The following is a 15950-nucleotide window of genomic DNA, read 5'->3' as shown; positions in this document are numbered from 1 at the left end:
TTTGTATATTATTTCATACAACCAAATAACTTAGATGTATATGACCATTTACTATTAGTATGTCTTATCTGAAGAATTTACTCTATTTACTATCAGAAACCAGGCAAAAACAAATGGTATTTTCTTTATGATCTAGAGTCTTTCCTGAAAATTCATAAATCTGTTTTGATATAGCTTTTGTTCTCAGGGTCACAACCACCTTTGTCATTAGTGTTTTCTCAAAATAGCCACCACTGGAATTTACAGTATGTAAAGCACTGTAATAGATTTTGTAGTGACAACCCAATGTCCACAGTGGTGGAACTTACCATTTCAAGACTATAGGGCAGCTAGGTGGCGCAGTAGATAAAGCACCAGCCCTGGATTCAAGAGGACCTGAGTTCAAATCCAACCTCAAACACTTGACACTTACCAGCTGTGTGACCTTGGGCAAGTCACTTAACCCTCATTGCTCTTCTCCCCCCCCCCCAAAAAAAAAGACTATAAAGCTTGACTGAGTATTGATTGACTAGACTATTGCCATAGCCTGTTGGTAAGTCGGCCTGCCTCAAGTCTCTCTCCACTCCAGTTCACTCCATTCAGCCATCAAAGTGATTTTCCTAAAATGCAAGTCCAACTATGTCACTCACTCACTCACTCACTCACTCTCTCTCTCTCTCTCTCTCTCTCTCTCTCTCTCTCTCTCTCAACTCAACTCAACTATTGCCTCTATACTATGAAGTACAGTATCCTCTGGCATATAAGGCCTTCATAACCTAGCCCCCTCCTACCTATTCGTCTTCTTATAAGTTACTCCCTACCGTGTATGTACTCTTTGCTCCAGTGACACTAGCCTTCTTGCTTTTCCTTGAGCAAGACACTCTCTCTCTTATCTCCCTGCATTTTTTCTGGCTGGTCTTCATTCCTGGAATGCTCTCTGTCCTCATTTCTCCCTACTGCTTTCCCTAGCTTCTTTTAAGTTCCAAATAAAATTTCATCTTCTACAGGGAGCCTTTTCCAACATTTTAAATTCTTTTGGGGGGGGGAGGGGCAATGAGGGTTAAGTGACTTGCCCAGGGTCACACAGCCAGTAAGTGTCAAGTGTCTGAGGCCAAATTTGAACTCATGTCCTCCTGAATCCAAGGCCAGTGCTTTATCCACTGCGCCACCTAGCTGCCCCTAACTTTTTTTATTCTAATGCCTCTCCTATTTTTATTTTTTTCAGTTTATCCTATATATAGCCTATCTGGCATATTTGTTTCCTCATTATCTCCCCCATAAGATTGTGAACTCCTTGATGGCTGGATCTATCTTTTGACTTTTTATATCCTCAGCACTTTGCATGGTGTGTGGAACCTAGTATTCCCTTAACAAATGTTTATTTATTGACAAGAAGTAGTTATTTACATATTTGTTTTTAAATATATATTGCTTAAGAAGGAAATATTAACACTTATAAAAACAATCAAGTGGGAATGAGGGTTATAATCTCGAGACATTTAAGTGGAACAGTAGTTATAGTGCTCTGACCATAACATAATCTGGCCTCAGACACTTACTAGTAGTTATGTGATTTAATCTGTCTGTCTCAATTTCCTCAATAGAATAATAGAGATAATAATAGTCCTTAACCTTCCTTGGTTGTTGTGGTGATAAAATGAGATAATACTTGTAAAGTGCTTAGCACAGTAGCTGGCAGAGAGTAGGTTCTTTTTTTTTTTTTTTTAAGTGGGGCAATTGGGGTTAAGTGACTTGCCCAGGGTCACGCAGCTAGTAAGTGTTAAGTGTCTGAGGCTGGATTTGAACTCAGGTACTCCTGACTCCAGGGCCGGTGCTCTATCCACTGTGCCACCTAGCTGCCCCGAGTAGGTTCTTAATAAGCATTTTCTTTGTAAAGGACTTAAGATAGTGTCTGGCCCATAGTAGGTGCTTAATAAGTTTTTCCTTCCTTCCTTATAAATTACAGTTTCCTAATGAATGACTAGAATGAGTAAAATAGAAGCATGTAGACCAGTTTCCTTTCCCAGAATCTTTGTTTTCATGGGGAACTCACCTATCCTTTGAATTTCAGTAAAAGTGGTTTCTGGTGTACATTTCTAGACTTTTAAGACAATGAAACGATTTAAAAATACAAGATGATGATCGACATATTGTTTCAAAGATTGTAATGTGCTCTGTCATGAATGGGATCAGGGTTCAAGGATTGAATTTTGCTGTTCACTTCTTGCTAGTAAATGGATCTTATCATCAACATTGGAAGTGTATGGGATTCTCTAGGGGTCCTTGCATTGATTTCTTCTGCCAGCTGAAGGAACAGCATTAAGCACTGACTTGTGTCCTTGGCTAGAGAGAAGATTGTTGCTCCATGAGTGTGAAATGGGCCATTTGGAAGATCATAGAAAATGCTTGATTTCTCCCCAAGGATATATGGGGAGGAGAAGAGTGATTTTATATTAATTAAATGAAAATTTCAAGACACTACATATGGATTTTTAGAAGTCTTGTTAAAGATAATTATTTTTTTTTGCCAAGCATAAATATTATTTGTCTGCCTTGTGTTCTGGCAGCTTTGTATACTGTGATGTTAGTAAATCCATGGCTTTGTAGATGGCAGTCTAATATGCTCTTTTCCTTATGTTTTTCTTGCCTCATAAATCTTTATGTGCCCTTTAAGAAACTAGACATTTTTTCCCATAACACATTATCCCATTTTAGATACCACCTCATATCTATAGGGAATCTCTCTTCAGTTTGGATCATTAATGAGGTTTTTTGGGTTTTTTTTAACATAATCGTGAATTTAACAGTCATCAACAAATTAAAACATTTCAGTATACCCAAAAAAGTAAGAAAGGGTTATATAACAGACTTCAGGCATGAACAGTTTTTAAAGTATATGTTTATATGTGTATAAATGTGTGAATGAATATATGTATATTTGTACAAATGTAATATATATGGAGTTTAGAAGTAGTAATGAAATTTCTCTGTTATGTCCCCTTCTCTACTTTTTTGTCTTTGCATTTTAAAAATGTTTTATTGATCATTTTTATATCTTTTTATCTATCCACTTATCCACCCATCCATAAACTTTGTGAAACCTCTTTACCCTCATAATATATATGTATAGTCTAGCAAAACATAAAAATTAAAATGGACAATTTTGACTAAATCACTTCTAAGATCCATTCCAGCTCTAGATTTATGATGATGATAGAGAATCCACATGAGACATCCTCTATAAAAATGACAAAAACTTTTTGTGTTTCCCTAGCTTATGTCATAACTGATTTTAATTATCAGAGGATTATCTATCAGTCATATATTTCTCAAACAGCATAATCTTTTTTGATGTGCCTACCAGGAAAGAAATTTTGTATCTTCTTAACATCTATGGGTGACGTCTTATTAGTCATTCAGCAATGGAAGGGAAATGAAATAAGCATGTGCATGGCAATGTGGTAAGCACTTTTTACAAATATTATCTCATTTGTTCCTCACAACAATTCTATCAGTAGGTGCTATTATTCTTACCATTTTCCAGTGGTGGAATGTGAGGCAAACATAGGTTAAGTAACTTGCCTTTGGTCAGCATCTGAGCCTGGATTTGAACTTATGTCTTCCTGGCTCTTGTTCCACTGCTCCGTCCACCGAACCACCAGCTGCCTCTGAACAAGCATTTAAATAGAAGGTAGTCTCAGAAGGAACTAGGAGAGAGTGAGGGGTAGCAGGAAAGGCCTGAGATACAAAGTAGGATTTGAGCTAAGTCTTAAAGAAAGCAAGGGGATAGAGAGGATACTAGACAGGGAAGACAGCCAATGAAAAGTCATGGATTCTGCAAGTGGAATCTCACGTGTGAGGAAGTAGCAAGAAGGACTATGTTGTTGGATTATAGAAGATGTAGCGTTGGGTAAAGTATAATAAGACCAAAAAGGTAGGAAGGGGAGTCAGCTAGGTGGCGAAGTGGATAAAGCACTGAATCACTTAAATTCAATTAACTTGTAAGTCAGACATCACCTCCTGATGTCATGATCCTCTTTGAGAATGAAGGACAGGGCAGCTAGGTGGTGCAGTGGAAAGAGCACTGGCCCTGGAGTCAGGAGTACCTGAGTTCAAATCCAGCCTCAGACACTTAACACTTACTAGCTGTGTGACCCTGGGCAAGTCACTTAACCCCAATTGTCTCACCCCAAAAAAATTTTTTTTTAAAGAGAATGGGGGCAGCTAGATGGCACAATGGATAGAGCACCGGCCCTGGAGTCAGGAGTACCTGAGTTCAAATCCAGCCTCAGACACTTAACATTTACTAGCTGTGTGACCCTGGGCAAGTCACTTAACCCCAATTGCCTCATCCCAAAAAAAATTTTTTTAAAAGAGAATGAAGGACAAACAACAAGAATAAGAAGGTAGGATTTGAAACCAGGTTTTCCTTACTTCTAAGTCTAGTGCCTTATTCACTATATCAGTATCTGGAAAATTACTCTCTTAATATACTCAAAAAGTACTCTCATATAGAGTACTTCTGTCTCTACTTGGCCTGCTCTAGCTGTGTTCCCTGTTTTTGATGTCTTTATTGCTGTTTTCAATTTCTTAAACACTACACAAGGCACTGTGATATCAAAGTCCAAATGTGGTGGCTGTACTGTTACTGAAGGATAACATTGATGATGATGATGATATAGCTGGCAATTATAGGGTGCTTTAAGGTTGGGAGATTGCTATACATAAGTCATCTCATTTTATCCTCATAACAGCCTGGGTATTATTATTATTCCCATTTTACAGATGAGGAAACTGAGGCTGAGAAATGGTAACTGAGTCGCCCAAGGTCAACAGGTATCTGAAATGGTATTTGAACTAAAGTCTTCATGATACCAAGGCCAGTGCTCTTACCTACTGTACCACCTACCTGATGTGAAAATTTACAGTCATTTCCATTTTTCTGGGGTTTTGTTTGTTTTTTGTCTTTTTTTCAGGTTTAAGTTTTAAATGTTCTCAGATGTGATCTAGTTTGTTTATGTCTCGTGTCAAGCTTTTTATAAACTAATTTTTCCCTACTTCTTTTCACTGGCTCAACATTGTTCACAGTTCCCTACCCTTCTCCTCTTTAAAGGTTTTGCAGATGAGTTTATATTCTAAGCTGGTGGTATCTTTAACTTCAATTTCTCTTTGATAAGTAAACAGCCAGCAATTCCTTCTTGAAAGGATTTCAAAGCAATTGTTTTATGTTAGTTTAACTTTTAAGGAAATGGAATATGGTCTCCATTGGAATCTGCTCCAATTTATTGGAGTCAGTGACTTGTTTGAATTGGTCATATTCATTTAATGCCATATTTTCTTATCTTTATTCTTCTAATTTGGTATTGATCCTGATATTTGCCCTAACCGGTTCATTTTGACAATACATAGACAACTCATTCATAAATTACATCCACACCACTATTCAATTGTTTCCTACCTGTTAAGAAAAATAGACGATTCAGCTTTTTTTTTGGTAATGTTATTCAGTGGTTTCCCTTTGAACACCTCTCAAATCTCTTCTTGAAGAAAGAATTTATGACATATGTAGGTGTGAGGTTTCTGCCTAGTCTATAGAACCCTGAGTAACCTCTTTTATTTCTTAATCCTAAGCCATATTTTCCAAAGCCTTACCTTGTCTTCCATTATGTCTACCTATTCTTGGAAGTCACTGAGTATTAAAGCATATGTTTGATTTAATTAGTTGGAACTTAATGAGTTCTTCTCTGTGTGTGTGTGTGTGTGTGATTTATGGTTCCCATAAAATAAAATTTCTTTTTGCCTTTGGACATATAATAAAATTAATACTGTCTAGTCCTTTATTTTCCTTTAAAACAGTAACCTGTTAGCCATCCTTTCATGTATAACTATAAACTCCTTTTGATCTCCTGATTCAATTGAGAATAAGAATATCCACATAGATATGATTGCATTTGTTAACTATGTTGACTCTGTCATTGGACAAGGATCTCACATTTCATGTACCAGCAGTACCCCCTCTACCACCTTTTCTGCCTTTGTGCCACCATCACTAAACAAATACAAAAGTTTGAAATGGAACTTTTTCTTTGTTCCATGAGTTGCTGTGGATGAAGAATTCATCACTTAGTAACCAGCCTATTGATGGTACCTCAGTGCTTCAATGGTAGATTATTTTTGTAAAATTCACAGTTATAAACAGTTCATCATCTGTTGGCCAAATCTGTGGGGGTGAGCATCTTTCTTTGTTCATAGATATTATTCTATCCTCCTTCTCTGTGCCTTTATAGAGATGGTACCCTCAAGTCTAAAATGCACTCCTCTTACATCCTTCCCTAATAGAGTCCCTAACATCCTTCAGGTGCTACCGCCTACCTCACAGTTTACCTGATTTCCCCAGTTTTTCTCCCTCTTGAAAATACTTTATATTTACTTATCTCTGTATATTGATTTGGGGGGGGGGACGGGCATTGGAGGTTAAGTGACTTGCCTAGGGTCACATAGCTAGTAAGTGTCAAGTGTCTGAGGCCAGATTTGAACCTCAGGTACTCCTGAATCCAAGGCCAGTGCTTTATCCACTGCACCACCTAGCTGCTCCCTGTATATTGATTTTTAACAGAGTTATCCTGGATCTGGGATTGACTATATTCACTTATAAGTCACCCATCACCCTACTACTTGACCCATTGCCATCATTATTCTAATCCTCAGTTCTAGAGTAATTCCCCATGAGTCACTTTGGATATTTTGGTATTAAAATTGGAATATCTTCCTCAATCAGCTCAGAGCCTCCATCTGAACTAATTAACAATCATTTAATAAATTATAGAAACCTTTTTTCCACATGAGCAACTGCTAATATCTCAATATCAAAACCCCTAATATCCTAGGAGTAACTCAATATTAAAGTTACCAGCTATGCAATTTATTAATAATCAATAATAATTGAAAATCATAAACATTTACAATATTTTAGCTATCAGAAAGACCACAGGGTAACCTCTAACCATCATCATATTACAATTCTGTCATTCCATCCATTTAAGGAACAAAGCAAAGTCTTTTATCATAAATTCTTTTTATCATAATCTTACAAGCTAAAGGTTAAAACAATTCCATTAGGAAAGAAGGTGCCTTCATCTTATCTCCAGCTTCTTTACAGCTATGACAAGAAAAGATTCTTAAGTTTTTCTCAACTTGTTACTCTTAAGCTTTTCCCAAACTATTCATAAAATCATAGTTGAGACCATTCTCACAACAAAGAATTTTTCCTTCACCCTCCTTCTGTCTCTACCACAATTTCTTCCAAACTATCTCTATTGACTATCCTCTCAGTTTCTTAACAACTGCCATTATGGAACTGCCATAGAATGACAAAACTTTTAGTCTCAAGAAATCCAAGCTATTAATAGCCATATGAAAAATGCTCAAAGTCAGTAATATTAACAGAAATGGAAATTAAAACATCTCTGAGGTACCACCTTACACCCATCTAATTGGCTAATATGAGAAAAAAGGAAAATGGTGAATGTTGAAGGAGCTGTAGGAAAACAGGTACACTAGTTGGTAGACCTGTCAACTAGTCTAACTATTCTGGAAAGCGATTTGGAACTATACCCAAAGGGCTGTAAAACTTGTGTATACCCTTTGATCCATCAATATGCTTGCTAGTTCAGTGCCCTAAGGAAATCAAAGCAAAAGGACCTATGCATACAAAAATATTTATAGCAGCTTTTTGTGGTAGAAAAGAATTGGAAATTGAGGGGATGCTCATGATTTGGGGAATAGCTTGAACAAGTTAAGCTATATGAATATGATAGAATACTACTGTGCTGTAAGAAATGGTGAATGGGGGGGTAGTTAGGTGGTGGAGTGGATAAAGCACTGGCCCTGGATTCAGGAGGACCTGAGTTCAAATCCATCCTCAGATACCTGATAGTTACTAGTTGTGTGATCCTGGGCAAGTCATTTAACCCCCATTGCCCCGCAAAACAAAAACAAAAAAATGATGAATGGGATGGTTTCAGAAAAACCTGGAAAGACTTATATGAACTGATGCAAAGTGAAGTGAGTAGAACCAGGAGAACATTTTATATAATAAAAGTGATATTATAAAGATAATCAACTTTGAAGACTTAGCAACTGTTCAACACAATAACTCACCACAATTCCAAAGGAGTCATGATGAAATATGAGAGCTGATGGACTCAGGGTGTAAATTGAAGTATATTTTCTTTTTTTTGGTCGGGTGGTAGGGCATGAATAACATGGGGATTTATTTTGCATGACTATACATATACTCATAATTTTTCACTTGCTTTCTCCGTAGGCGGGAAAGGAGGGAGAGAATTCAAAACAAAATTTTTTTAAAAAAGGAAAGAAACTCTGGAGGAAAAAACTATTACTTTACAAACTTCCCTTCTTAAAAAGACAGCAACAGTAACTATAGTCTCTGTAGAAGTCTTTCGAAATGTTATTTCCCTCTTGAAACTACTTTGTATTTATTCAATTTATATACTCATGGATCTGCGATCTCATTAATTTGGGACTTCCCTCCAGTGATTCAGATGGCAAATCCATCCATCCCTGGCCATCATGTTCTACTCCAATTCATGTCCTCTTACATGTTTGCCATAGAGAGCCCACTCGGTATACTAGAGGCATTCCTCACTTTCTCCTGAATTGGTTAGGGTACCAATAAAACAAGTTTGTTCATCCGTCTCTCTTCCCCTTTTCTCACCACATAAACAGTTCATCTTTTCTTTCTCTAATATAATTCCTTGGTAATATCCTTTACTCTTTTTCTATTAAGGAATTCCTCATTGGTTATATGTTGCAGGCAGCTTAAACCCTCACTATGCCTCTCTACTGTCCTCTGTGTGATGTTCATCTTTAATATTTTTTAAGTTCCATCTTTTATTTTCTCCAGTAGAATAAATTCTTAAGGCTAAAGAGTGTTTGGTTTTGGTTTTGTTTTGTTTTGTTTTTTGCCTGTGTCTACTGCACCTATCACAGTGTCTTGCACTTAGATGCTCAATAAAGGATTATTGAATTGAGCCCTTTGAAATCTCATCCTCATTTTTTATATTAATTTGAATTACTGAGAAAGGAGTATAGCATTCCTCAGTTGCCATTTCCCTCTTCCCTCCTTCCACCCTCAACTTATCTGGCTAAAGAAGGAATTTATTCTCCTCTTTAATTAAAATATCCCTTTTGATGCCCTTGGCTTCTTTCATTATCTGTCATAAAAATTTCAGAGAACACCCCAAAAAGTGAACTCATTATCTCACTAGTTGGGTTATCAATTTTACATTTCAGGTATATAATAGCCTTTTCACAATGTCACCAGAAGTTGTGTATTGTATAGATTTTTTTCATAGAGCATCTGCATTATGGTTCTAGCTATATTTCATGTATTATTCGCTTTTATAGAGTTTTTCAGAAACTATGATTTTTAACCTGAAATCTTTGGGCTGGCGCTTTTAACAGAATAAACTTCAAAATGCACTATTAGATTCACAGGCTGTTCCAAAGCAACCTATTTTCAGTCAATCTTTGGTATATTTGAATACAAATGTTGCTTTATGATTTCACTGCCATATGTTCCGAGGGAAGATGGGTTGGGGAGAGAGCAGTTCCATAAATGAGTCCTTGTGGGGGAAGAGAAGCTGAGCCACCTTGCAAATAGCTTGGTGCCCACATGCCTGAGGCCATTGACAATTTGGGGTGGACCAGTAACATAGAATGTTCCTTTTATGTCGTTTATTACCTCCATATTAGGGAAGGTAGTAAGGGGACAGGGCACAAGTTGGATTATGCATGTAGACCTAAAAAGAATAAATAAATAAAGCTTATCAGCCTTTGCTTACTTGATCCTCAGCTTGAGAAAACCAAAAGAAGGAAGTATATACTTTAAGAAAACAGCCTATTTATTTTTCTAAATCAAGAGAATAAAGTCTTCATAAAAATTGGTATCCAGATGGTCAATTCAGACACACTGTGTAATGCTATAATTTTTCCTCCTAGTTAAAAGGCTAGCCACTGAGAACCTGGACTACATTGTAAAAGCCTGCCAAGCAGGGTCAGGAGGAGAGCCTGCCACCCAGCTGACTTCTGTGTTTAGGTAACTGGAAAATATGCCAACTGGCAAGGAAACTATTGCAAGCCATTTGACAGCCAACATGTTTTTTAAATAACTAATTATCCCAAACATAATGTGTTACTATTTGTTTATAGCATTTCAATTGTTGTCTTCTTGGCAGTTTTATTACCCTGTAGTTTTCTTTTAAAGTCGTCTGGGAAAAGGTACCTGAACTGACTTTAGATTACCTGTGGATTTTGTAGAGAAGAGATGCTGACATGGGTTGGGGGGGGAGGGGCTGCAGTCATCATGACAGGTGCACAGACTTTAGGAGCTTAGTAAATAGGACCCTCAGGATCAAAAATAGGAGTCTCTGGAACTCTCTTTACTGTACATACTTTAGTTAGGGGGAGCACATAGAAGACTCCATTTCTCTTTCCTTCTCAATCTTTTGGACACGGGTTAAGATAATTCTTTTTTCTTTTTTTTCTTTTTTTAAGTTTGATGCTTTTTGTTTTTCCAAATATACACCTCTCCCTTTTTCTACCCACCAAGCCTTCTCTTGTAACAAGGACAGTGAAGAAAAACAAACAACCTTATCAGCTGTATCTAACAGTATGTGCCACATTTCACACCCATAGTCTCCTACCTCTCCTACTAAAAGAGGGAGATGCAGTTCTTCATCTGGTTTCCAGGACTAAGATTAGTGATTATAATTATCTGGGGTTCAGTTTTACCACACCTTATGTTTATATGGCATTTTGAATTTACAAAACGTTATCTCCTCAACAACCCTATAAGCTAGGCTGCACAATTTCCCTTTTACAGATGATGAAATTGAGGTTAAAGGTAAGTTGTGAATAGGCAACTCTACCATAGCTATTCACTATCAGAGTTACCATTTAAACACTAATTTCTTGATCCCAAGTCCAATACTTTTATTTTTTCCTACTCTACCCTTTGATGCAATGAATTAAAAATGAATTCAAAGGGGGCGGCTAGGTGGCGCAGTGGATAAAGCACCGGCCCTGGATTCAGGAGTTCCTGAGTTCAAATCCGGCCTCAGACACTTGACACTTACTAGCTGTGTGACCTTGGGCAAGTCACTTAACCCCCATTGCCCCGCAAAAATAACCAAACAAACAAACAAAAAATGAATTCAAGAGCAGGGTACTACTGCTGCACCTCTTTTTTTCCATATAGCCTTCAGATTCTCATTTCTCTTGCCCAATGGTCTGCTCAGAATTTAACTTGATTACTCTATTTCAGAATTGTATCAAACTAAAAATGCAGATTTTTCTTTAAAATGTGAAACAGGAGAAAGGGGGAATTCTGTGGAAAACAAACAAATGTGTATTGTTTATGTACAAGGTGCCATGTTGGATAGTTTGTTTTCTTTTGAGAGGAAAATGAAAATTGGGTGGGAATTAAATTATATATATTATTAAATTTTTGACATAGTCTTTAAACATAAACATGAAGGCCCAGGGGAAAATTTTCAAAGCTGATTTTTTTTCTTCTCCCATTCATTTGGGAAAGGGGGAACAGGACAAAATGGGAATTTTTAGAGGTCAGTGGAAAATTTTTCCTAAAATTTTCCTTGCTTTATCCCCTGTAATCCCCACCTACACCAGAATAAAGCCTTTTTTTCTTTTACTGCTCCCATATATACAGTTACACTTTAATGAGAATAAAAATAATCTGCACTTCCTCGTAAGAATTATATTTCTGCTAAAATTCCTAGAATCCCCATCTAGAAGTGAGCTTCCTAGTGTATTCAGACGACAGTGCACTAACAAGCAGAAACTGTACTGAGGAGTAGCACCAGAGATCATCCTAAATATTCCTGTTTTCTTTTTAGGCAGTTTGTCCAAGACTATAGTACGACATATGAGCAGCAAGTCTATAACGTCTTAGGAATTGTGGCAGAATTGGACCAACAGATTGTTACTAGTTTGATTCCCACACTCACTCAGTGCCTCAAGGACTCTGAGCTTAAACAAGGCCTTGGCAGAAATATCACACAGAGGTATGTTTTATCATTTTATTTGGGTCTTTGGGACGATGATAATAAAAGACACCTTCGTTTTGGAGGAAACAAATTTCTAGAATATAAATTTATAAAGTAGTGTTTCTAAATTGTGTCGAGCAGTCTTTTGAGTTGTGAAAGTTTTATCAATTTAAGCATGCATAAAGCAGTGAGATTCATTTTTTTTAGCCTAACTACTAAAAGTTGCACTTCCAAATGGGTGTCGTCTGTTTCAAAGCGAGTACATTTGAAACTGCACACTCATTATATGATGCTGCTATTACTTAGAATGTTTTTGGAAGCCCTCTTTTGGAATTACCTATAGTGCGTATAGTGTTAAATTAGTTTACAGTATCTGGCCACATCAATGGCGTATCAGTGTCTTTTGAGGGTAGATTTGTGTTTTATAAATGACTAAGTCACTGCACACAAAGTCTAGAGAATATTCAGGTGAGTGACCAAGTTATCTCGTGGAAAGGGTGGAGTGGAGGAGGCAAAATGATGAGATTGTAAAGCAAATAGGACCTGCTCTCTCACTTACCTGCTGAGCTAACTCTGAAGGCAAACTGTCAATCTTTGGAGTTTTTATTGATAGAACATTAGCCATATGTGGCCAGCCCATCTACATTGACTATTTTGAAAAGCTCATGGGTAGGTTTCTATATGTTAGAGTTTAAAGAGACCTTAAATGTCATCTATTCGAAACATCCTCACAGCTAAACACACACACACACACACACACACACACACACAATTTTATAGATGAAGAAACTAAGGTCCAGGGAGGTTCAATGGTTTGACCGTGGTTATAAGGTAGAAAGTTAAAGAGCCAAAATTAGAACTCATGCCCTCTGACTCTAAACCCGGTGGTACTCCTATGTATTCATCCAAATGTTTGGTTGTTTGTTTTTTTGGGGGGTGGAGGGGGGTCACTTTTAAAGTCATAGCAGATATATATATATATATATATATATATATATATATATATATGCATGTACATAACAATTTTCAACTTGAAATGAGTTTGGCCTATTGAACACCATCATTCAATTTGTTCTTAATGTTAAATAACAGTAATATTATTTAATTGGATCATATTGCAATAGAAAAGGCACCATACTTAGAGTCCAGTGAGTTGGTTTAAACCTTCATCTCCAGGTTTTCTTGACTTCCTTCACGTCTCAACTCAAATGTATGATCCCACCCTTCACTCTACCAATAATGCCTTCCCTAAAAATTACCTTCCATTTACACCACATATAGGACAGCCGGGTGATACAGTGAATAGAGCAGTGAGTCTGGAGTCAGGAATACCTGAATTCAAATCCAGCCTCAGATAACTTACTAGCTTCATAACCCTGGGCAAGTCACTTAACCCTGTTTGTCTGTTTCCTCATCTGTAAAATGAGCTGGAGAAGGAAATGGCAAACTGCTCCAGGATCTTTGCCAAGAAAACCCCAAAATGCAGTCACAAAGAGTTTGGCATAACTGAACACTGTATATATTTTGTATGTACAAAGTTATTTTCATAGTTATCTTCTTTATTAGAATTCGAGTTCTGGGGCAGCTAGATGGCACAGTGGTTAAAGCACTGGCCCTGGATTCAGGAGTACCTGAGTTCAAATCCAGCCTCAGACACTTAACACTTACTAGCTGTGTGACCCTGGGCAAGTCACTTAACCCCCATTGCCCCGTAAAAAAAACAAAAAAAACCCCAAAGAAAACAAAAAAAGAGAATTCAAGTTCCTTGAGGTCATGTTTTTACCTTCCTTTGTGTCCCCAGTACTTATAACCATGCCTGGCCCTTAACTTTTTGTTGAGTCATTTCAGTCGTGTCCAAATCTTTGTGATCCCATTTTGGGGTTTTCTTGGCAAAGATACTAGAGTAGGGGGCAGCTAGATGGCATCGTGGATAAAACACCGGCCCTGGATTCAGGAGGACCTGAGTTCAAATTTGACCTCAGACACTTGACACTTAGCAGTTGTGTGAGCCTGGGCAAGTAACTTAACCCTCATTGCTGCCGCCCCCCCCCCCCCACACACACACACACACACAAAAGATACTAGAGTGATTTGCCATGAAATGATTCTTGCCTGGCTCTGTCACTTAACTCTTTGTGTACCTTTGGGCAAGTCATTTAAGTCATTTCACTGAAGTCCTTAGGCCTTAGTTTCCTTGTCTGTTAAATCTGTTAAGTTTAGAAGGTTCCTTCCTGGACTAGGTGACTTCTGAGTCTCTCTTCCAACCCTAAATCTGATTATTCCATGATTCTAAATTTATGTACTAATTTGTAACTCAAACTTTATGAAGGAATTTTATAAGCCAAATGAAAAAGCTGTAAGTAGTTACTCTATCTTTAATTTATATTTTTTAAGTTAAAAAAAAAGGGGGATGAATGGAAACATTATTTATTTAAAAGCTTCTTTCAAGAAGAACTGCCCTATAATATGGCAGCAGTAATTATTATTCGCTGGAGTATTTAAAATAAATCATATTCTTGGAATAAGCTTTTTAAAATGTTTTATAAACAAATGAAGTTTGGTGGTGGTGGTGTTTTTTTTTTTTAAATCTAAGATGGTAGAGGAGAGCAAGGAGTCTATAGAAAGACCATGATAAAATCCTCCAGTTTATCCTCCCTTTACTATTTATGCTTGTTACACTAAAAATTTGCCATTTGATTTTGTACCTTTATTATCCACTTAATGAGAATTAAATGATAAATGTCATTACCTATTTAAATCCCCTGACTCTTTAATGCCATATTATTTCAGTAGATGGATGAAATTTTCCAGGCTTCTTTGTAACTTGGATTTCACTAAGGACCACTCTAAGCCAAACCAATAAGCTTTCGATAGTTCTTAATTATAACAAAACAGTAAATATGCTCCTCCTGCACCTATTTCTCATATGTCATTTTTCACAGGGTCTCAATTTGTAGGGACTCTAAGTGGAATGGAAGGTACATAATATATTTTGTTCATTTTTGTTTTTAACAGGGAAGCCTACAGTCGACTTTTATCCTTCCTAGGACAACCAGGTCAAGAGGAAAGGCTGAAACTGGAAAATGAGAACACTTAGTGTTATTTTTTGTGACTTGCACTTGTCTTTGGGGACTTCAGCATACTGTTGCTACTTAAAGCCACAATATGCCATTTGCACTTTCCAAACTCCTATTTTTGTGAGCTGAATAATCTTCTAATAATGTGTTAAAATAAAAATCTGTTTTCTAGGATTTTCTTCATATAACTGTTTCCATAAAGCACATCACTGAGGAAGTGGGAATTGATTCACTAGGTAAAGCTTTCATTAAGTGTTTTGGAGAATTTTTATGTAAGGGGAATGAAAAAGAGCCATTTTCTAATAGAGATTTTTTGCTCCTTTCATGAGATTATAGGTACACTGCTACACGAAAGCCAGTCAAGCAGCAAGTATTTATTAAACTCTTGCTGTATGTCAGGTACTGGGGTAGGTGATCATATTTGGTACTATGCAGGATGTTTTTCACAAAAAATAATTCAAAGTTTGAGGATAATTTTTCCTGGAGTTCTTTTGTAATTTGTATTTAAGAATGCTAAGTATTGAGAAAATCCAGGCTGCCTTGCCCTGCCTTTTTGCTCCAACAGTAGAGTTGTTGTTTTTCTTCTGGCAAGATTGTCAAGTACAACTAATTTTCAACTACAAAGAGAAGATAGCTGCATAGAATTAAATGAATACATAATGTTTATTAAGATAAAACCTTTTTTGCCTTTAATTTCAACCCCCATCTCTCTGAATTACATAACCAGTTCCTTTTCTTTTGGGTCACAATCAATCAGCACACATTGATTAAGTGCTCAGTGTGACCAGAAGCTAGGCAACAGCTT

At 36.9% G+C, this 15950-nt stretch overlaps 1 protein-coding gene across 1 annotated transcript in view; it reads left to right on the top strand.

The window, feature by feature from the left end:
- MMS22L (MMS22 like, DNA repair protein) overlaps positions 1-15695 on the top strand; it is a 174884-nt gene extending 159189 nt beyond the window's left edge. Inside the window, 3 exon segments of the mRNA XM_044004415.1 lie at positions 10003-10099; positions 11919-12086; positions 15084-15695. Of these exon segments, the coding sequence (XP_043860350.1) occupies positions 10003-10099; positions 11919-12086; positions 15084-15165 (347 nt within the window). The 3' untranslated portion in view covers positions 15166-15695.
- Positions 15696-15950: the final 255 nt, after the last annotated feature.

This window comes from Dromiciops gliroides, chromosome 4, assembly GCF_019393635.1.
Source record: "Dromiciops gliroides isolate mDroGli1 chromosome 4, mDroGli1.pri, whole genome shotgun sequence".
NCBI classification, from domain to species: domain Eukaryota; kingdom Metazoa; phylum Chordata; class Mammalia; order Microbiotheria; family Microbiotheriidae; genus Dromiciops; species Dromiciops gliroides.
Note: the sequence above shows the minus strand (reverse complement) of the source record. Positions and strands in the feature narration are given on the sequence as shown.